The 24301-nt window shown below is 34.7% G+C and overlaps 3 protein-coding genes and 1 non-coding gene across 5 annotated transcripts in view; 3 read left to right on the forward strand and 1 right to left on the reverse strand.

The window, feature by feature from the left end:
• LOC126746928 (trifunctional purine biosynthetic protein adenosine-3) overlaps positions 1 to 375 on the forward strand; it is a 47398-nt gene extending 47023 nt beyond the window's left edge. For both annotated transcript variants that reach the window (XM_050455351.1, XM_050455352.1), the window contains one exon: positions 59 to 375. In XM_050455351.1, the coding sequence (XP_050311308.1) occupies positions 59 to 241 (183 nt within the window). In that variant the 3' untranslated portion in view covers positions 242 to 375. The remainder of the gene's footprint in view (positions 1 to 58) is intronic.
• Positions 341 to 14187, forward strand: LOC126746934 (tetratricopeptide repeat protein 36 homolog). The gene is made up of 4 exons (XM_050455359.1): positions 341 to 503; positions 558 to 746; positions 803 to 978; positions 13984 to 14187. Exons 1-4 carry the CDS (start codon positions 404 to 406, stop codon positions 14053 to 14055), a joined length of 537 nt encoding a protein of 178 aa, XP_050311316.1. The 5' UTR covers positions 341 to 403; the 3' UTR covers positions 14056 to 14187.
• Positions 8611 to 8751, forward strand: LOC126747101 (U4 spliceosomal RNA). The gene has a single exon (XR_007664082.1). It is a non-coding gene; the product is annotated as a U4 spliceosomal RNA (small nuclear RNA).
• On the reverse strand, positions 14079 to 24301 carry LOC126746933 (translocation protein SEC62). Its single transcript, XM_050455358.1, has 6 exons — positions 24153 to 24301; positions 23535 to 23667; positions 23333 to 23485; positions 23153 to 23280; positions 22912 to 23099; positions 14079 to 15073 (listed from the first exon to the last, which is right to left on the reverse strand). The coding sequence occupies exons 1-6, from the start codon at positions 24186 to 24188 to the stop codon at positions 14584 to 14586; spliced, it is 1128 nt and encodes a 375-aa protein (XP_050311315.1). The 5' UTR covers positions 24189 to 24301; the 3' UTR covers positions 14079 to 14583.

Consider the following 24301-nt stretch of genomic DNA (forward strand, 5'->3'; position numbering starts at 1 on the left):
CCTTAAAAGAATCATTAAAATCCTTCTGAATTATCTTCAAAAATGTTTTTTTTTTTAGCCTGACGTAGATGCGGGGGCCATTATAGTGCAAGAAACCGTCCCAATCGAAGTTTACGACACGGAGGAGACTTTGACAGAACGAATCAAACTGGCTGAACATAAAGCTTACCCTAAAGCCCTAAAACTTTTGGCCACCGGGAAAGTGAGGTTAGGTAGCGATAAGAAAATATTTTGGTGTTAATTAATTAGTAAGCATTAAAACGTTTCTGTGCATAAATAATATACTGGTTTGTTATTGAAATTCTTTTATAAAACACGTTTCGATTATTTACATATTTATAGCGTTTATATGAATAATAGTTAATTTTTTAAAAACGTAAAGTGTTTCATTTATTAACCTGATATGGCTTCAAGTGAGTTGAGTGCCCACGATAGGGCCGTTTTGAACTGTGTCTTTAACCCCAATTTACCGGTGGAGGAAAGTGAGCAGGCAGAACCAACGGGTAAATAATTATTTAAGAAAGCAACAAATATGCAGTTAGTATTTTATACCGCAGACAACGAAGATCTTACCCCAGAAACCCTTACGACCAAAAAAATGGAACTAGAAGCCATTAAACTGGCAGAAAAAGGGCGTTTACGAGAAGCCTTAAGCATGCTAAATCGAGCATTAGAGATTGCCCCTCGAAGACCCTCGTTGTACAACAATAGGGCTCACGTTTATCAATATTTAAGGCAATTTGAAGGTAACAACAACCGGACAAGGGTTTATAATAAGGACTGCTTCAAATTGACATTTTAGCGGCCCTCGACGACCTAACCGAGTCGATCAACTTATGCACGGAGAAACATCGAAAAACCCTTTGTCACGCTTACTGTCAAAGGGGAGTGCTGCATAAGAGGGCCAAAAGGACGGAAATGGCCCGGGAGGACTTTGAAAGGGCCGCACGGTTGGGTAGTAAATTTGCCAAGGCACAAGTACGTATAAATACCTAATATTTTATTTACGGTATAATTGTATTTAATTATTTTGTTAATGTAACAGTGCAATACTAATTACTAAATTATTAGCAAAATAAACCAAACTTAACAAAACAATGACAATATCAATGGAAGTTGTCATGTGCCTGCCTCAGGAAGTAAGTAACAACTTAAAGAAGTCAATTTTAGAAGGTTGATTACCCAGTCTGGATAAATGTATTCAAAATCTAGTAATTAGTACGATGAAAACTAATATTGTCTCTTCTGGGTTTTCATGAAAACAATAAAATGCGAGAAGAGATTTTGTATGTATATATTTTTCATCAACTAATAGCCACCCTAAAAGGTGTAAAGGATATAACAACTTATATATCAACCCACTGCGAAGACTTGGGAGTCATTTTTGATAGCTCACTTTCATTTAGTTTTCTTATCGATGATATTATAAAATGCTGGGTTTTGTTATCAGGAACTCTCCATTCTTTGAGAATATCTCTAGCATTAAACTCCTATACTTCACCTATTATTAAAACTACTTTTATCAATATTAAACTGCATAAATTACAAAACGTATAGAAATAGTCTGCGACACAACACGAACGCTCGCTCCTTTATTCGAACACATCTAGAATTTCACTGACTTCGGTTTGTTTATTTGGGTTCCTACAAAGGTCCGCTTTATTGCCAGCGCCGTAAATAACTTGGATTTCGCCGGGTGGCACGAAATTCCTAATAATTTGGCCGTCTTGACACGGGCTTGCCTCAGGACCGCTTGCAGAGACACCTATAAAAACGGTACACCAGAAATTTTAATATGATTTAATTTTATTTGATGTACGTCACATATGAAAACGGGTCTCTGCGGTCAACCAGGAGTCACAAGTCCTGATATCAATATCAGTGTCTCGGGCTCGACAGGTGCCAGCCAGGAGTGGTGAAACACAGTCTTAATTCTCACCTCCTTAATGTCATATTGTTATACTGAGCTATTCAGAGACAGCATGGGAGATTTGCAATAGTCCCGGAAATAACCCAGAGGACAACAAAAAGCATGAGCTCAATAAAATTGAGAAAATATTTCAATAACAGATTAATATAATTCCTCAATTAAAACATTATAATAAGAAGTCAAATTGTTTAACTCACGATTTATCATCTTTAAACTTTGTAAAGTTTCATTCTGTCGCTCGCTACCACACCTCGGAATCGCCTACGATCCTTGGACGTTGATAGCACGTGATGGCGATCATTGGGCAGGACTGCTGTCACTTGTACAGGACCAATGTATCGTTGAACCAATTTGCCGCTGCTCAGTCCCTTGATTATCGGTGTTCTTCTTATTAGAACTATGTCGGTAAGCTAGGGAGGGGCAGCATGAAAGAACTAAAGACAAAAAACAAAAATTTTAATTAAAAAAAAAATAAAAACCGAACAAAATGTTTACATGAAAATCAATTGAAACATAATCTTCTAGGGTTCTTTGCGAATTCGTTAGTCACTTTGTTAACAAAATCGTCCGAGTTTTTAAAAATGTGTTGCCTGTGTACACTCATGATAGCGAGGCTATTGAGTCGAGTTTCAGACATAGTGCTCCTCAACCAGGTTTTGATTCTCCTAAGACTACTAATTGACCTTTCAATTGTACAAGTCGTACAAGGTAATGCAACAAGGATCTGTAAAGCCTTCTTAATTTCAGGAAAGAAATCGTCAGTTTCCTTGAGGATGTCCACAACACTCATTTTGACCCATTCTGGTTTTTCCTCCCATATTTTTTTCCAAAGCTCTATCTCATTTTGGATATTTGTAAGACCGTAAAAATTTTTAAATTCCTCGCAAGCCTCTTCAAGTTCTTCCAAAGAAATGTTTTTCATTTGCGCAGGATGTAGTTTTGACAAAGTAAATGATGGTCTATTTTCTTCAGAAAACCTTATTTCTAGGGAATTTATAATTGAGTTCAAATAAGGACCTGCGCCAAAATTCTGAGGGGCTTTTTGATGGGTGGTTGCTACGGTGTTGTTGTCTTTTAGCAGTACGCGGTATTGATTTCATATCCAATCCAATTTTTTCCGCAATAACAAAAGCATCTTTGAAAATTTCTTCTGTTATTTTTTCGGGATTCTCACGGTGGTTTTTGATCAGGTTTAAAATACGACCAATATGCGGAGCACGTTTACTGTTGGTTCTAAAAGAGCGGAATATTTGGCTATCAATCCAAGGCTAAAAATAAACGAAACTTTGGAAGCTGCAGCATGGAGCTGATATGCATGTTTCCTTGTCGCAATATTGCCATCTCGAGACAGGGTTTCTAGTGCCTCCATTATATCACAAAAGTTCTCTTTAAAAACTCTGATGCTCTTGTATTTCTCGCTCCACCTTGTTTCGCACAGCTTGGGAATATTGGGTATAAATTTCCTTCTTAGAACCGATTCTCGAAAAAATGTAATGATATCTTTGATGGCCCCAACTGTATTTCGGATCTCCGGCAGAGCATTCAGATCATTGATTACCAGGTTGAGTTTATGTGACGAGCAATGAAAAAAGAGTGCTTTCTTGTATTTTTTACGCAAAATAGCCTGAACGCCACCTTCTTTTCCAGACATCGTGGAACAACCATCGAATCCCAAACCAGCGCATTTATCTGGATCGAGATCCTCTTTCGTCAGGAATTCGTTTATTGTCGTGGCAATCGATTTAGCGTCCAAGGCTCTAAGCTCAGCAAATCCGAGGAATACTTCTTCAATGCTGCTGGTTTCCTCATCAAAATATCTTATGCCAACTGAGAGCTGTTCCTTTCCAGAGATATCCGCTGTTTCGTCTGCTAAAATGCTATATGCACAGAAAAAAGTGGGCCCCTTCAGCCAAGAACTTTGTTGAACTTGATAGATATTCTTTTCTAACCAGTGTAATTTACTTGAACTAGAATCATTGAGCTTGCAAAAAGAAAATCGTTGATCTTGTCATTAGTCGACCATTCTCTTCATCTATTTAAACTTTGGTGAAAGATCGAGTTTCTTAAGAATAGCCTCCAAATATAAGAGAAGAGCATTAAAACTAAATACAAGATCTGCGTTCTTGCATAAAAAATCAGCCGAAAATTTTGAAGTCCTCGGGTCTTGAAGTAAGACCTTTGTTTCTCAACAAACTTAATTCTCAGCGGACCAATGAGATCCATCATTAGCGCGTGGGGTGCATCCACCTGATCCTCCGCCGGCCGGTGTCGCCATCAGCCATTAGTTTAGTTTAGTATTAGTGGGTAGTATGTGAATATTGTGAATTTGAAATTGAATAATGTGTGCTGAATGTGAATTTGCTCAAATTAAAAATATAATATTAACTGAAAATAAGCAAATATTTTTTATGCTAGAAAAACTAAATACTGTGGGGTTTTCTCATCATGTACAAGCTTGGGAGGTTAGTAAAATTATAGGGAACCACCTTTTTATCAAACACTCACTCCTGTCAAGATAAAAATATTTATAATACTCATAGTTTTGGGAACGGTGGCATTTTCATTTCCACGATTAAGTAAAAGGTATGGTTGGCTTTTTTTTTTATTACACAGAAAATATGTTTTTTTTAAGTAGGTACAACGTCCTAAAATGTATATTTAATGGGTATATTAAAATAAATCCTCTATTAATTAAGAACTCTATAATTTTCAGAAAAGAACAAAAAATTATAATAAAAATTAATGTACCTGAATATGTTTGCTTAAAAATATGATGTACTTAAAATTATGACTGATCTCCCTTAGAATACAAAATAATATTTATTAACATAATAATATTATGTTGTAACCCTGTATAATATTAATACTTAATGTTGTTTTATGTTATATGTCATTTGTGTAATAATAAGTGCAACATTATTTACTTTTTATTGAGGCTGTGGACATGAGAAGCAAAGTAAAATTATTAAGTTGTTTATTAAGTTTTTGTTTTGTTTGAAATATCATTAAATAAATTACGTGTACGATAAAACAAATTACCTATTTTATTTATGAATTTATTTAACATATAATATCTAATATGCTATGCTCTCTAGAGGTAATGGATAAATTTAATATTAATTAAATGAAAGTCTTGCTCATTTTGTTTTTTTGTTGAAGGTTTTTCTATTGACATTTTCATACAGAGAGGTCAAAGAAGAGGTATTTCAGAACCACCTTATTTTTTTCAACATTCTGTATGTTGCTATCTTTTTGAATTTTACACAAAATTATCTTTAGGAATTTGCAATCCAAAAATGTAACACATACATGGTGCTTTATTAACAAAAAATAATTTAATTCTGATATAGCTATCTTCGGAGCACCTTGTATACAAAATTTTATGTGAGAACTTTAAATTAACACAAAATCGATGGGTGTAAGAATTTAAAAAATAAGCTTTTTTCAATGGAATATACTCATGACCTAAAATAATTACGCTCTTTAACCAAAAACCTTATTTAACTCAAGTAAGATCACAAGTGCGTCGCCCAATTCCACATGAACTTGATACAAAAACATTAACCAGACTGCTTAAGAACCTCCTGGCTTTAGGCCAAAAGCACTATTCTTACCCCAAGAAAAAAAGTTCTTGAATGAAGAGACAATATAAATCAGTTTAAGAATCTTTTATCTTGACGTAAAAGTATCGGTTCTTTAGATAAATGAAGAACAGGAATTTAGGCCTTGCTACTAGTACGTTGGTCTTAATTTAAGAATTTGCCAGTCAATTTTTTAAGAGAATATTTTTATATAAAGGTATTATTTCTTTCATCTAAGGTAATCTTGAGTTCGTTTGTGAAGAAAATACCGACATTCTTTTAAGAGAATATTCACTTGGACCTATCCAAAGCCGCGAAGTTCTTAATAGAAGTTCATATTCAATTCAAATAAAGTATCTATTTTTTCAGTGTGCTTGCGATATCTTCACATTTTTGATGCAATCGGCCTTAATAACCTCGCCACAAATACTGATAATCTCATTCTGGATGTCAACCGACCGATAACTTGCATTTTTCTTTCCATGCTCAAGATGGTTTTTTAAAATAGTGTCTCCTGCGTCAATTCGCATCTTATACAGCCCTTCCAGAATTCCATCACCATAGCTTGCCCCCCTTAATGCTAGGTCGTGGGATCCGCAAAACGCAATGCAGGAAATAATCGATCTTATCATCAAGACTTTCCTGAGAGTATTTGTTAATTTGCACATCTACTGGCACATTATCAAGAAAAGATTTAGCTGCTTCCAATGCCGTCTTATGAAAGTGAGTATCTGCGTGTTTTCCGCAGTATTCATGAACATCTTTGAACTTACAAAACGGCCTTATAATGAACGAACCTAAAACACCTCTAACGGAGCTCAGATTGGGTGGAAATAGTGTACAGAAGGCTCCTTTTTGTTGGCGGGAGTATGCTAACCATGGTGAGTACATTTCCAACCAGGAATGATTGAATTTTCTTTTCAGATACTGGGCGTCTTTGGCAAAGTCGTACGTTTTCCGTAGGTTGGCTCAAAGTGAGCCAAATCGTTTCAATTCGCTTTTCACTTGCGAGCGCTTCGAGCCCCCGAAATGTAAATATGTATAGGTATAGTAAAGCCTTATCTTAGATTGAAATTACCTAATAGCCTAATTATTAAGTGAAATTAGAAATTAATAAGTGATAAGTTACGAAATATACGTTTTCAAAAGTAAAGTTTCAATTAGCCGGACTGGTCTAGAGGCCTAGAGGTTAACGCTAGACCTCTAGCGTTAGCTACAGGGGGGGCTGCTGCCCCGTGCTTGCGTGCACCCAATCGATTCTTGTCATAGCGTTTCTTCATAGCACTCGCGCTTTTAACGATATTACCCAAAGCCGGACATCACAAGCGCAGCACAAATCACAAACAAGTATTTTATACAAGGGCACTCAACTAGTAATTACACGCACACAGTGTTTTTCTTTTTGGTAAGAATCCCACTTCTGATATATTAAAACTAGTACTGGCAACCGAAATCGATGAACTTTTGACCAAAATCAAAAACCTATTAAGTGGTTAATGGATTGTTGGTTGACTATGACCGTGACTTTAAAGGTAAACCAACAAAATCAAAATGAAAAAACGGCTTTGTTAAGTCGAATTTTGGTTAGCAGTGAGCAGTTTGGGTTGCAGGATTCTAGAATATTAATTATTGGATATTGACTTTGGACAACTTAAATAAAACTCCATAAATTGATTAAATTAATACATATTTTTATTTCAAAATAAAGACATATAATATTCTTAATAATAATATGCATTTTTCAGCCCTAAAAAATCCAAGTTAAGGAAACCTAATAGTTTTAAGAATTTTAGATTATTGTTAAGGAAAACCAACATATTTACTGTGTTTGCTTTCAAACAGTTTCTTTTAGCTGAAACTATATTCCCTGCATCAGAAAAGACTCGCTCTGAAGGTGTAGAAGTTGCTGGTATGGCAAAACATAACTAATTGACTCATAAAAGGAAATCTTGGCTCGTTTACTTTCCACCAACCTAATGGGGATGAGTTTTTATCTATTTGATTTTCTTTGGCATATATTTAAATTTCCCTTTTAACAGGATCTTGCGACGTGTTTAATTCGTCTTGCAACTTTGTCGGAAAGAGAAAATCTAAGGCCGTTTTTTAAAGTGATACAGAAGGCTCATCTTGTGGGGGACCAGCATTAGTAGCTATCGTATTTGTGACAAAAGCTGGTTGATCTTAGTTTTTACAATGGTTCCAAAACTACTTTCGTGCATTTTGTACCGCAGGTCTAAAAAAATTGGTATATCGTGGGGTTATATTGCTTTGGTTTAACAAACGCCTTCAGTGTCATTAACATCAAATCTTGACCTTATCTGCTTAGATACAAAATCTCTTTAAACTTTTTTATTTAAGGCAAGGCAAATTTATCATCGAAAGTTAAAAAATTGTCTAAAAGGGATTGAACAATTGGCAAAACGATTGATATGGTTGGAGAGTTTTCTGAGCTCATAATTGCTGTAGTTAAGGTAAACGGCTTTAAAGTAACTACGAGTGCCTCTAATATATCCCAATCCGATTCTTTTAATTCAAAACTGGTGGCTTGAGACATGGAGGTAAAAACGCGATTTTGGAGGACGTTAATGACTGCTTGTCGTTGCTCAACTAGTCGTTCTACCATATAATATACAGAATTCCGCTAAATAATGCCACAGATCTAAATAGCTACCCAATTGCGTAGCTATTTAGATCTGTGGTAGAACGTTCTATAACGAACGTTGCTGCAATATAACATGCCGACAGGGTAATTTGATAGATATAAATCTTATGACAGATAGGTCCATCTTGCGAGAAAATTAAAAAAAAAAGAGCCTTTTTTAAAGGAGTTTTAGAACTATGCGGTCAAAAGCCCCAAAAGTGGACTCGATAGGTCTAATTCCTATTTATATCATAAAAACCACAGATGTAAATAGCTCCGCACGTACGAAGCTATTTACATCTGTGATAAAAACTACTTATAAACAATTACATGGAAAATTCCCCAATAACGATTCACTTTGTTAGCGAGAGTCGTTGATAGGTGGCGTCGAGGTCGGATGCTCGCCGTTAAATCTCTGTCTGTGCGGCTTAACTGTTGTACGTTTGCCGTAATGCGTCAGCTTTGCGCAGTGGCATTATCGTAACCAATGAGGTTTATCCGAGGTGCGATTATTGCTAGTTGAAAACTATAACCAATACCCCGCCAAGTGCACGTGAAATACCGTGCACGACGGCAATTTTTGGAGGCCTCCGAGGAGGCCATTCTATTAAAAGAAATATAGAATCTCTTAAACTAATCATTCTAGTGATGCGATATCGGTGTCATTGAAATCTAGATAATAGATCAATCTTGATTTAGATTTTATTAATAGATAAAAAAATCTAGGCAAACATTTTGACGTAACTTACGAATAGCAGAATATTTAATTTTGACCATCACTACTATTTGATAACTATGTGTATAAAGCCGGCGCCACACGATGCGTCCAACCATTGGACACAACGTTCGATCCAATTTTTTGCACTTTAAGCATTTGGCAAATGTGTCCAAAATGTGAAACCAACATTGTATCAAAGGTTGGTGTATCGCCGTCAGTTAATACCCACTCAAACAGTACTATGTACAGAGAGAGACACTTTGTAGAGGTGTTATTGCGTCAGTGCAGTGCTGTTTCATTTCACTTCTTTACATTAAAGTTTTTAAAATGGATAACGAAGACGTAACAATTGCAGTCGTTGCTGCTTCCACGGTAGTTTAATGTTGTGCAAAATTATTGCAACAGAAAAAACAAAAAAGGCGTACAAAAACAAAAAGGTGGTGGATGTTTGCCCTGTAAGGTTTTTTATTTAAATTGATTACTCTTTAAATTAAAAGGAATGGAATTAACAGGATATAACTTTTATATTATTAAATTTATTATTAATTAATACTATAAAAATTAAAACAGGTGTCTCCCTGGCTACAATTTTGCAGAATATACACATTAAACCTTTTCCTTTTTTAAATTACTTCACCTGGCCTAATTACCAAATATTTAGTCCGAGGATGTAACTTTTAAACCCTGTCAAAACCATTTGGTTCTAACTTAAACCGTTTGGATTTTACAGCCAAAGTGCCGAAATGGCAAGTTTTAACTTGTCAATATCTCCAAAAGTATCAAAGAAAAAAAATGGGGTAATATATCAAATTTCTCAGAATTTAATAGGGATTATAAATCGTAAAAAATATATAGGGTGTCCTGTTTAAAATGCGCAACTTACAATCTCAATCGACGTGTCCGAGCGTTTTTTTTCGAACACACTCCCGAATTTTAAAAGAATTTAGACACTACTTTTGGAATGCACTGTATAACATACTAAGTACTCAAAATTTGTTTTTCTTACCTCCTTTTTTATTTTTCATATTATTTAAATAAATATACTTATACATACAAAAATCTATATGTATTATGTATATAAACTCTAATTGTTCATTTTAAAAGGAAAATTTAAATAAATACTAGTTTACTGCAATAATTATAAACCTACACTACTTTACACTACCTTTTTATTTTTTTCGCTCAAATAAAACAATCAAACAAATAATAATACTTCTTGAAAACTGCACAATGACATGGTGCGAATATCAGTAGATAACTAAACATCTCGTGTGGCCGTATGGCAAGTCGTGTGCCGAACGTTGGAAGCAGCGTTTAAAACGGGACAAATTTACCGACTTCGGCCCGAACGTTGCTTGCGTGTGACCAACGTTGGAAGGTATTCGACACATCGTGTGGCGCCGGCTTTAAATGAAAACATCGATATCGGTCGCTGTTTCAAACCAAAACATTTCTAATAATTTTAATTGGTCATTTTTGTTTGGAAATAATAAATATCAAAATATCGACCGTCGGTGTTTCAAAAACATCAATGAACATCGCACAAAACTAGTAATGACAAAATATTTTGATAAGTCAAAAGCGTGACATCGATACAAGCATTATCGATCTGACAGTTCGATATATTTTTTAAAATCAATTGAAATACAACATGTTTCGAAACAGAAAAATCAGAATATTAATTGATCCTAGTATAAATTAGTTTTTTATTTTCATAATCAATTATGAATTATTTTTTACTAAATATAACCATGTTTAATAGGTTTTATTTCATAACAAACAGCTTATCTTAATAATTACGTTAAGTAACGACATAAAGAAATTACAATACTTAGCGAATTTTCGAGATAAATCCTGAAAATATGCTCCGGAATTGCAATTTTTAGTGTGAATTAACCTACTTCAATTAAATGGCAATTTTGAAAAATCACCCCAACTGCAAGAGCAATTATTCCAGGAGATTCGAACACTACTTTAACTGCTTGTAAAATTGATTCCAACTGCCTGGAAGAAATAAAACAATTTTTCCAGGCACTTCACAGTAGCAAAAGAAAAATAACTTCTAACGAACTGTCTAAAAAGTAAGTGTTAAAAAATTGTCCTTATTCCAGGAGCTGAAATCACCTGGAAGAAATGAAGCATTCTTTCAGGAACCTGGATCATGTAAAAAACCACTTCTACTGCCTGAAACCTTTGTAATATGACCCCTAGTGCGTGAAAGGATTTTAAAAAATTTCTTAACTACCTAGAAAAAAATTAAGTATTTTTCCAGAAATTTGAAAGATGAAACATTAAAATTTTTGTAAGGATGTCGTTTTAACCGACTGTATGTTATAATTTTGCCTCGAACGAATTTAGTCATGAAAATCTGATATTTTGTTTTAGAAAATCGTTAAAATATCTTGATGATTGTTCATGTTCTATTTTATACAGGGTGTTCCGTTGATCATGTTACCTTCTAGGGTAGATAGAAAACGTCAAAAGAAAAACAAAAGTTCATATAAACATGTGTCCGGAAAAGCTTCCTCAGGGAGCTAGAGCTCTTTGAAAATAACTTTTAAAAACTAGTTTTTTTTTAATAGCTCCGGAACTACTTTAGCTACCGCAACCAATTTTGGGAGGTAAATTATTTTTAGTACGTTTGTTCTTTTGAACCTACTAAATAAAAAAAATATATACCAGGGGCTTCAGAATCAGGGGGGTATTTGGTAAATTTAGGCCTATTTCTTTAAGACTTTAATTTCTGCCCGTTTGGGCATTAGATTATGATGTTCCTATGCTTTTTACATAAAAAAGGTGCTCTTAGTAAAAGTCGGTAAATATCACCGTTTTTGTGGAAATTAACTAAAACCAAACTAAGATACAGCACCTGAATTAATTATTTTAATAATAATAATAATGCTAATTCATTGCCACTGTCAGTATTTTTTACATGATATTAATTCCCTTTTTATTACGGTTAAGTAATGGAAGATTACACTTTCGCTGAATAGGCCGATATGCTTGTAATTTATGGGGAAGTTCGATGTAATGGTAGAGCTGCTTCTCGACTATATGAAGAGCGGTTTCCCGAAAGGCGAATCCCAGCTCACACACTTTTTGAAAGGGTCAATCAACGGCTCCTGGAAACTGGCTCTGTTAAAATAAAACGCCAAGATAATGGCGCGCAAAGGAACATCCGAATCCCGGATTTTGAGGAAGAAGTGCTTCAGCGATTTGAAGGTAAACCATCAGTAAGTACTCGAGCAGTAGCTGATGCGATGCATGTAAATCATGTTAGGGTATGGAACGTTGTTAATGAACAGCTTCTTCGGCTCTACCACCTGCAAAAGGTGCAATCATTAGGACCCAATGATTTTATGCCCCGCGTGAATTTTTGCCAGTGGTTTCTTGACCGGTGTACAGAAGAACCTCAAGTTCCAAAATATGTCATTTTTACTGACGAGGCTTTATTTACAAAAGAAGGCATTTTTAATTCTAAGAATAATCATGTGTGGAGAGAGGAAAACCCTTATGGTATTAATTTTAGGAGCTATCAACATAAGTTTTCGGTCAATATGTGGGCCGGCATTGTTGGAGAACGCTTAATTGGTCCAAATTATGTTGCCTCCTCGTTTAACGGGAAATATTTATTTAAATTTTTTAAGAAATGTACTGCCAGAACTATTAGATGATCTGCCCCTAAATATACGACAGAACTTATGGCTACAACACGATGGAGCGCCAGCTCATTTTTCACTTATTGTCCGCGAGTTTATAAATGAAAATTTCGGAAGGCGCTGGATTGGCCGCGGAAGTCCTGTCACCTGGCCAGCGCGCTCACCAGATTTGACACCCTTAGATTTTTTTTCTTTGGGGGCATATAAAAAGTCTCGTATATGAAACTCCAGTCGAGTCAGAAGAAGACCTGGTGGCCAGAATGTTCGCAGCTGCTGAAGTAATCCAAACCACGCCTGATATTTTTAACCACGTCAACCTTAATATGGTGTGTAGATACAATAAATGTATTGATCGTGGCGGCATTTTGAGCAATTAATATTTTAAGTATATTTTTGTAATACCAATCTTTAATAAAATTTGTTTACGTTTCTAAAATTGTTAATTTGTTGGTTTTTTATTACACTTAAAATCATTTAAACATTTTATGCCTCAAGGTAATTAAAGTGACAGTTAATTAATTTGAGTACCAATTTAATAAAGTGGCTACCTTAACTTTTTTTAAACATTTATTTTTTATTTACGCCAGATTTTTTTTTAAATTGTTTATTAATAAAAATAGATAATTCATTTTTCTATCTCATAACTTGCTATTCGTCAATTTTCACAAAAACTGTGATATTTACCATTTACCGACTTTTACTAAGAGCACCTTTTTTATGTAAAAAGCATAGGAACATCATAATCTAATGCCCAAACGGGCAGATTATAAAGTCTTAAAGAAATGGGCCTAAATTTACCAAATACCCCCCTGATTCTGAAGCCCCTGGTAAATATTTTTTTTATTTAGTAGGTTCAAAAGAACAAACGTACTAACAATAATTTACCTCCCAAAATTGGTTGCGGTAGCTAAAGTAGTTCCGGAGCTATTAAAAAAAAACTAGTTTTTAAAAGTTATTTTCAAAGAGCTCTAGCTCCCTGAGGAAGCTTTTTCGGACCCATGTTTATATGAACTTTTGTTTTTCTTTTGATGTTTTCTATCTGCCCTAGAAGTTTGTAACATGATTAACGGAACACCCTGTATATTAAAACCAAGTTCGACTTTTTAATGACCTGCCCGATAGACAACCAATTTAATGCCTGTAACATACTTACTATTGGGCTATATTTATTACAATTAAGGATTACCTTATTTTGCTGCATTTGCAGTAGTATTTATATTTTCCTGAGTACAAGATATGAATAACGAACAACAATAATTAAAGTATGGTAAAATAATTGTGTTATATACAAGTGTTTTTGTCCATTGTGACAAATAATTTGAAATGCGACGAAAATACCGACATTTACGGAAGTTAACTCAATGTGGAGTTCCGATAGCGAATGTGCCAATATGAATATTTCTTACTAACAAATTGTTAAACGATGGTTTACTAAGAAATAATTTTCTTTTTAGTTGGTGGAGCTGAACCCCTACGCGGCCCTGTGCAACCAAATGCTCCTTCAGGTGATGGAAAAACTGGGATAAACCCCCCGCAAATAAAGCGACCCTTCAAATATTTACATTATATTCCATTTAAATACTTTATTACTAGCATAACCCTAAAAGAAAAAAAAATACTAATTCTGAATAAAAGAAAAAATAAATGCATAAACACTCTTTGAAGCGCCGTTTCCTCAGATCCTGCGTTACATGATTATATACAAACCCAAAACTCTGTGTATAAATATCACTGTAATAAATGGACATAACCTAAAAAAAAACCGTCAACATACCGATAAATATTCCATTGGAAAACCGTTAATTAACATCCACCGTAAACTCTTTGAATAATCGATTTAAATACACTACTACGAACGTTATTTATTGAATGTGTGCCAATAGCCATAAATATTCTTTATTTCCTAACGGGATTAACGTAAAATCTGGTGAGACAAACATATTACCAAAAAAAAATACATTCAATGGTGATTCATTCACACCATAATAATAATAATAAATACTGAATTTTGACCGACTGTCCCACCATCATAACCTATAAAACGTAACCAAAAGTTATTTCTCGGCCTCCTCCAGCTCCTTATGATCGACGATTTCAAAATCCCGCCCCGTACTCGACGATTTCGATTCGCTCTCGCTCTCCGAACCGACTCCCTCCTGTTCCTCGACCGGTTTTTTCTCTTCTGCCCCATCGGGTTGTCTCTTGTCCTCGTCGGAGCTGCCCCGTTCCAATTTGCCGTCCTTGTCCTCGATATTCTCCACGTTTTCCTCCTCTTCGTCTTCCTCGGCGTCGCTGTCCTTGTCCTTCTTCTTCTTTTTCTTCTTTTTATCGCCGCACGCGCCGCCCTTGTACTCGTACTGATAGAGGGGCCAAAAGGAGGCGAAAAAGCCCACGTCCTCCGTCAGGTTCGGGAATATCCACAGGTGGTGTTTGCCGCACGTCAACAGCCAAATTAGGCAGAAGAGAATTATCCGGATTACGGCCAACACGATTATGGACACTAGGAAACAGGCGGCGGCCACGCTCAGGTAGTACACGCCCAACCTGGGAAAAAAGTTAAAATCCGTTTAATTGCCATCATAAAAATGTTTTTTTGTAGGTCAACCGTTATTTTTTTGTTTTAGATTTAACGAAAGCTCCGGCTAAAAGGGAATTCTAATATTGCTAAAAAATTTCAAAATATGCATTGATCTCAAATAAAAATGTGCATTGTTGTTAACAAAGCTTGAGAAATACAGTGATAACTAAAATAAAATATAATGAAGATGTTAAGGCATGAAATCTACTCTCCCGTAAAAATTATATAGTAATCGTGACGCACGGACGCTACACAGACTTAAAATCGAATTTCGAGGTATGATCACGCGGCCTGGTAAGGAACAATCTCTATGACCATCCGTGCGTCATATGGCAGTTAACGTGTTAAATTACTCCAAAATGGTCGTAATTACAAGGAAACTTGTAGGAAACTTATTGATAAAGAAACTCATCAGCTTTCATATGACACTAAAAACAATTAAATCGGTTAAGGAGTTTTCAAAATATTTGGATTTTTGTAAAGCCTTTGATGGTATCGAGATTTCTTGAATCAAAGTCAAATATTGCTTTATTGTTATAACATTAAAATGTTTTTAACAAAGCTAGAAAAATTAAAACTTCTCTTTTAAATTGTTTTTTAAAAATCCTAGGCGAAGTTCAGTTTTTAATAATGATAGGCAGATGATTAAAGATAGAAAGACTGTCGTAAAAAATTGATTTTTTTGTTAAAGCTGAAGTAGGTCGAGGAAGTTGCAAAATCATCTGATTTGGGTACCGAGCACTCCTGACCATGAACCTTTCTCTGTACTTATAGATTATGCAAGCAGTCTCAAGAATATACAGACATGGGAGAGTTAGTATTTTATTTTGATGAAATAGAGGACGACATGAATCCCGGGGGTTAGCCCCACATATATATCGAATGGCCCGTTTTTGAATAACAAACATTTGAATAATGTAACTGCTTGCACTGCCCCAGAAAGCGATACCGTAGCGAAGGTGGGATTCAAAGAGGGAACAATAAACGGACTTGCCAATTTTTGGACCAAGTTCCTGTACACTGATCCTGACAGCATAACAACCAGATGTTAGCTTTTTGGCCAGAAGATTTATATGTGTGTCAAATTTGAGATCTTTGTCTATGAAAATTACAAGAAATTTGCTGTCAGGGTTAATCTGAATTGGATCATCATCTATCGAAACATCTTTAATTTTATTAGTTTTTGTTGGATTTATTGTAAGTAAATTAGAGTCACACCACCTTTTTACCAGCTTAAGATCCTCCAGGATGATTTTATGGAGAGAATCTGAGTCCAGAGCCTGCCACAATATTGTGAAGTCATTCATGTCATTCATGTAAAGCAAAAATAGAACTGGGCCTAAGACTGAGCCCTGAGGTACTCCCCATCTAATAAAGCTATATTCTAAGTATTTTGACCCAACCAAAACCCGTTGCCTCGCAGGAATGAAGAAAACCATGATAGAGGAAGGCCTCTAAAACCATAGCGGTGGAGCGTCAGCAGCAGAATGTTATGACTAACACAGTCAAAAGCTTTAGGCAGGTCCCAAAAAAAACAGCCATTGATATGAGAGTACAAGTCCTGAAGAAAATGGTATACAGCATCATTTGTATTGGTATTCTCGCGAACACCGAACTGACACTTACTAAGGATGTTATTTGCATTAATAAAAGACAGCATACGAGTTTTCACCAGTTTTTCTATGATTTTTGACATGGTGGATAGAAGTGATATTGGCCGGAAATTAGAAGGATTCTCCATGTCTCCTTTTTTGTGGACTGGAATGACTTTGGCTGTTTTTAGACAAGAGGGAAATGTTCCTGTTTCCCATGACTGGTTAATTGCTTTTACCAGGACCGTTAAGGCTGAATCAGGAATATTGAGAAGAGTGTTTGCAGATATGCCATCCTCACCTGAACTGTTTTTGTTTTTTATCGATTTTAAGACGCCTTTTAATTTTGTCAGATCAGTTGGAAAAAAACAGAAAGGTCATTGGATCTACTGATGGAGTCAAACGTTGTTGGAGATTATCTGCCATACTGCAATAAAAGTTTTTAAGCGCGTTTGGGGAAACATTGGGAATGAAAGCAGGGCAATGAGAGTTTTTATTGCGTATGTCGTTTATAATATTCCAACATTCCCTCTGCGAATTTTGGGACTTGATCAGCCTGTTGGAATAATATTGTTCCTTGGAGTCTTATTAAGCGACGAAATATGGAGCGATATTTAGCAAAATACTCATTGAAATAAAGAGATGACGTATATTTCCTGATGGTATGGAGCGAACGGAGATTTTTTGAAGAAATAGTTAGACCCTTAGTAAACCAGTCTTTTTTAGACAGTTTTTTGCGTTTTATCTTTTTGATAGGAAAAGCTGCATTAAACAAGTCAACAATCCTATTGTGTAAAGCAGATATAGGGTCATCTGTCATCATTCCTTTTTCTAGGTCAAACTGAACCAATTCGCAAAATTTACTTGGATCCGTTGATTTCAAAATTTTGGGACAGGATTGCGACTCTCCTGCAAAAACTGACGAATTTTTTTGCCCATAGTTGGACACCAATGGGGAAATATTCTTTGTGAGGGACTACCTGACGGGCAAGTAACAACATTGGCCAAAAAATATCCAGTGCCTGCTAACTGTCCATTTAAGACACCAGAACTAAAGTTAAATATTAATGATTCTGCCATGCAGAGGGACCACAACATTTTGAAAAACCAGTTGCAACTAAGCGCAGCTATTGTGAGAATTGGTAAGGCTCTGTCAAGGCTATTAAATGGATCCCCTTGCTCTCAGGGAAAAAAATCTGCAACTGCTTCAGTGGTTAAGTAACTCAGGTAGAATTTTGCGCAATCTTTTCCATGGCCAATCTGTCCATAGGAAAATTTCCATTTTGCAATTGCAATGAGGGTATGAGCAAAAATTAAAAGAAAATTTTAAATAGATTTTACAAGAGCCCCCAAAATTAGCAAGTTGCTCTTTGGTGCTAACCTCTCCAAATGTCTGGAGCAAGCAAAGACCCTGGAGAAAAATAGCTCTGTTCTTGTCGAAAAGAAGAATTTAAACTTCAAGAGCCCACCTCCTCGGAAGATGGTTTCCAAACAGATCACCTCCGGCCAGAGGGTCCAGCCTCAGCGGGGTGGGCACTCAAATGCTCAACCAAAAGACAGACAGCAGAGGAGCAAGAGCTGGTCAGATCCAAAGAAAAAGCAGAGCCAGAAGGAGAACTGGAAAAAACAATGGTAAGTAAATTTGCTAGCCGACTTACCATGTTTAAAAATAAATGGACACTTTACTGTAATGATAAACATATTTTATCCTGGTTGGAGGGGTATAAGATCCCCTTTTATCCAAAGTGGTCCAAAAATATCCTCCAAAAAGAGAGGATTTGGTCTCTTAAAGAGAAAACTGCTCTGAAGTGGGCCATAGATCACCTATTAAATATACAGTGCTCTTATCAAATCATTTTCAAATTTCAAATATTTTTCTACGCCCGAAACCAAACGGTTCAAATAGATTTATTCTAAAATTAAAAAACTCAAATACACTTGTAAAAACTGAACATTTTAAGGTAGAGGATAGATAGCTAGCAATAAATTTAATATCAAAAAATTGTTATATGTCCACTATTGACCTAAAAGAGACTTTTCCTGACCTATTAGTAAGAGTCATCAGAAATTTTAGGATTTTATTTTGAATCAGTTTTACGAGTTTACCTGCATGCCCTTCGGTTTGCGTTCAGCCCCCTGGGTATTTACAAAACTGCTTAAACCAGTAGTGACTAGTAACTCATTTTAAAAGGCGAGGGTTTTTGTCAGTAAATTATCTTGATAATTTTTTTTTTCTTGAGCAGACTAAATAGAAAAGTGAATTAGAAATATAAAAACTACACGTGATTTACTTACAGAACTCGGTTTTTGTTCCGTCAAATCGGAAGACTTATTTCTTTATTTATTTTTATTCTTTTTTTTTATTATCAATATTCATATAATTATATTTAACATGAGCTTTGCTTCGTCGTGGTACTGATCGTTGTTAATATCTTAAGTTGTATTCTACAATTTCTTTAGTTTTTTTTTTGCTAAATCATTATTCGCGGCTTTTTATCGCGTCATATGTAAGACAACCTTAATTTTGACCGAGAAGAGTCGCACGCACCTCTAGTCCAGTACTGGGGTTGTCTTGGCCACCGTCTTAAATTTTTATGCATTAATTAATTAAAGATACAGTCCACTATTTTTATATTTCTTATAAAATTAAAAAAAAATGCTTTTGTGACCAAGTCAATACTTTAAGATCTTATGGTATTAGAGGTCCAGTGTCAAGGGTCTTTGAAAGTTACTTGGGGGACAGAAAACAGTCTTTAAAAATAAATAATGAGATTAGTGAACCATCTTATATAAAAATTGGAATTCCACAAGGAACAGTTATTGGACCTATACTCTTTATAACTTATATTAACGCTCTTACCAATCTTAAAATTCATGACGGGTCACTGATATCATATGCAGATGACACGGTTGCGGTGTTTCACGGAATTTCTTGGGGAGACACAAAAAAAACTGCAGAACTTGGTCTAGCAACAGTCAAGAACTGGCTGGATTCTTTTAAATTAAGTCTCAATTGTCAAAAAACAAACTATATTGCATTTTCTATAACAGCTGCTAATCGCCCCAGCTTTCAACAAATTAAACTTGAATCAATTGATATCAAGGAAGTTTCATTTACTAAATATCTGGGTATCATTGTGGATAAACATTTAAAATGGGACCAACACATTCTAAAATTAACACAAAACATCCGTAAACTTATTTATCGATTTCATATTTTGAGAAATATCTTAAATGAAAAACTACTAATTTTAATTTATAAATCCTTGGTTGAGTCCTTGTTAAGGTATGGGGTGATTGTCTGGGGAGGTCTATACAAGAATTGTTTAAAACAACTTAATGTAGTACAAAACTTTATTTTAAAAGTTATATACAAAAAACAAAAAAGATTTCCTACACAACAATTATATTCTGAAGAAATTTTTAATATACGCTCAATTTACATATTGTCAACATGCATTTATACACATAAATCAGAAAAAATCAAGAATTATGTTAGTCATTCCTACACAACCCGAAATAATATAAACAGACACCTAAAAATACCAAACATAAAAAAATCTATAGGGCAACGATTTTTAGGATACTTGTCCCCGAAATTTTATAACATCTTACCAAACAGCTTAAAAAATATAAATAATATTAAAAACTTTAGTAAGGTCTGTAGAAAATTTATTTATTCAAATATAGATAAATTTAATTTTTTTAAATAGTTTTGGGAAGGGAAATTTTATTGGAGAATTTTTGTTTAGTTGTAGATTATGGTTAGTTATATTTTATATTATTACTAAAATTTTGTGATTTCTCAGCATACACAAACAGATGTTACAACATCTAGGTGTATGTTAAAAACAATGACTGTTAACTATTATTATTGAATATAATTAAGTTAAAAATTGTTATAATATAACCAAAATGATTAATAAATTTGAATTTGAATTTGAATTCACAACCGTTGAAGCCCAAATACTCTTACACTTGGGATCCTGAAATTGTAATCTCTTATCTTGAGTCATTTTATCCCTTACAAAAAAAAAATTGTCTCTTAAAGACATTCCCTTCTAATTAGTAACACTATTGGCTTTAAGTACAGGTCATAGAGTGCAAACTCCTTCTCTTATTCATATCCATAATATAAAAATGACTCAAGGTAAATATGAAATAAAGGTACCGGATAGGATAAAAACAACCAATAGAAATGAATATCAACCAATCTTTTATATAGAAAAACACACTTCCCCCAAAAGATGCATTAGTATTCTGTTAAAACATTATTTAGAAGTAACCCAATCACATCGGGGGAATAATTCAACACTCTTTTTAACTTTTAAAAAACCCTATAAACGAGCTTCGCCTCAAACCTTGAGCCGTTGGATTAAAACAGTCATAATGAACAATAGTGGGATTGATACTAAAAAATTCACCGCACATTGTACGAGACATGCCTCAACCTCAGCTGCATATCCTAAAGGGGTTGACATTAATATTGTTAAACAGTCAGCGGGTTGGACTAGAGTCCAAAGTATTTTCTCTTTTCTATAATAAGCCTCTCTTAGACGATAGGACAACATTTGCGAACGCAGTTACAAATAATTCTTGATGTGTGATTTAAGTATATAAATATACGTTAATAAAATTATGTCATTGAATAATGTAAAACTAGGTTGTAAGAAGTTATGTTTTGTTATTTTGATTAAAATAATATAGTATTATGCATATTAAAATATAGGAATTTTAATTATAAAAAAACTTAACCACATGTTGTTGCCTGCAACTAATAGAGTCTTTGAACAACTACGTTTGTTTATGATCTGAGGAAAAAGGCGGGAATATAATTAATATCGAACTTCACTTACAGGTAAGTTCGTTTGATATGTTAATTAAATCGGTGCAGGAGGTTTTAAAATATTTGGATTTTTGTAAAGCCTTTGATGGTATCGAGATTTCTTGAATGCTTTGAAAAACTCCTCAATAACTCCAAAATGGTTGTAATTACAAGGAAACTTGTAGGAAACTTATTGGTAAAGAAACTCATTGGCTTTCATATGACACTAAAATCAATTAAATCGGTGCAGAAGTTTTCAAAATATTTGGATTTTTGTAAAGCCTTTGATGGTATCGAGATTTCTTGAATCCCTTGAAAAACTCCTCAATAACTCCAAAGTGGTTGCAATTACAAGGAAACTTGTAGGAGACTTATTGGTAAAGAAACTCATCAGCTTTCATATGACACTAAAATCAATTAAATCGGTACAGGAGTTTTCAAAATATTTAGATTTTTGTGAAGCCTTTGATGGTATCGAGATTTTTTGAATCCTTTGAAAAACTCCTCAATAACTCCAAAGTGGTTGCAATTACAAGGAAACTTGTAGGAAACTTATTGATAAAGAAACTCATTGGCTTTCATATGACACTAAATTCAATTAAATCGGTGCAGGAGTTTTCAAAATATTTGGATTTTTGTAAAGCCTTTGATAGTATCAAGGGTTTTTTTGAATCCCTTGAAAAACTTCTCAATAACTCCAAAGTGGTTGTATTTACAAGGAAACTTGTAGGAAACTTATTGGTAAAGAAACTCATTGGCTTTCATATGACACTAAAATCAATTAAATCGGTGCAAGAGTTTTCAAAATATTTGGATTTTTGTAAAGCCTTTGATGGTATCAAGGTTTTCTTGAATCCTTTGAAAAACTCCTCAATAACTCCAAAGTGGTTGCAATTACAAGGAAACTTGTAGGGAACTTATTGGTAAAGAAACTCATTGACTTTCATATGACACTAAAACCAATTAAATCGGTGCAAGAGTTTTCAAAATATTTGGATTTTTGTAAAACCTTTGATGGTATCAAGGGTTTTTTTGAATCCCTTGGAAAACTCCTCAATAACTCCAAAATGGTTGTAATTACAAGGAAACTTGTAGGAAACTTATTGGTGAAGAAACTCATCAGCTTCCATATGACACTAAAATCAATTAAATCGGTGCAAGAGTTTCCAAAATATTTAGATTTTTGTGAAGCCTTTGATAGTATCAAGGTTTTTTTGAATCCCTTGAAAAACTCCTCAATAACTCCAAACCAGTCATATTTACAAGAAAACTCATAAATTCCTTTTCTATAAAAAAACTCACTGGCTTTCATATAAAACTAAAACTAATAAAATCCATACAAGATTTCTCAAAATATATACATATTTATGAAAGTATTTTAATTTACCTGACAACTGGCGGCCACAGTGGAAACATGCAAATACCGATAGCACCAAACACTAGGAGGGTCCCGAATATCCAATAATGAAAAGGAATCGGATCGTAGATCCACACGTAGGCGTCCAAAGTGTCCACAAACCTTTGGTCGTTGTGCATTTCCAGGCGTACTTTCATTTTGCGTTTCTCTTTTTGTGGCTTCAAAAAAGATTAAAAAATGATTCAATATTAATAGATTAAATGCAATTTACCTTATCGGCGTGATCTTTCCCTTCGACCACACTGCTTTCCGCATCAGTCACCTTGTCCTTGTCTTTTTTGTCTTCGTCGGCTGACTCGGCAAGTTCTTTCTTCTTGTCCTTTTTTCTCGCTTTTAATTCTAAAATACCCCAATTAAGTGATTTTTAAGGTGCCGTAAAGTGGTAACCCACCTTGTTCAGATATGGGCACTTTTCTGGCCCTATGGTAAAACTTATGCTCGAGCATAAGATGCAGATACTGGATGATGTCATTCCGTGATTTAAAGAGGGCATTCTCGTCTTTGCAGAATTTCGATTCTAACAGGGCATCTACAGCACGCTTGGCTACAAGTTTTATGAGTTAATTTATGTTGAAGCGGAATTTAAGATGTACCTGTAAAGTATTCGACATTATGGTTTAAAAACTTGGTCCGTTTAATGGGCACATTCTTCCTCATCCACTTGGCCACAGTATATTCGTCTTTGCTTGGCTTGTCTGGAACTTCCTCTCCGGGAGGAATGTAATCCTAACAAAGAGTCTATAATTATCATTTCTAATTTTGGACAAGTCGAATGTTACTGATGTTTTGTGTACTTGTGCAGCTACGATCAAATTCATTAGATTTTAACGAGCGGTTTTATTGTAGAAAGGAGTCTTTCTTTGGTAATAACAATAAAAGCAATGAATGTTTCATTATTCGACGCTGGTGAACCGAAACGAGTTTACCGTTATTGTTCAACGTGCCAGCGTGACGTACATGGATTTTCGGATAATTAAGTCGGCGATAAAACGAGCCAAATCGTCAATTTTCTTTAAAAAATTCAAAAATATTTCGAACTGAAATCGAAAGTTTACAACGTCACTGGTTTTTCCTTGCCAGATTTTGGATCACGAGGCAGTTGTAGGGCAGTTGAGAGATGTTTTTATGAAAATATGACGTGCTGTATACGAAATTAATCATAAAAAATGCTAAAAATCACTTTTTAAAGCGAAAATATTAAAAAAACTTACATCTTTTCGCTTCCTGCTTCGCTTCTTGTCAGCCATTTCGACAACACGCAAAAATTTTGACAGGATCACTCTGTTCTGTCACTCGGCTGTCAACTAGACGAAATGTCACTTGTCACGGTTTACGCTTTTCAACATGGTCATCCTATAAA

The sequence above is a fragment of the Anthonomus grandis genome, chromosome 18 (assembly GCF_022605725.1).
Source record: "Anthonomus grandis grandis chromosome 18, icAntGran1.3, whole genome shotgun sequence".
NCBI lineage: Eukaryota > Metazoa > Arthropoda > Insecta > Coleoptera > Curculionidae > Anthonomus > Anthonomus grandis.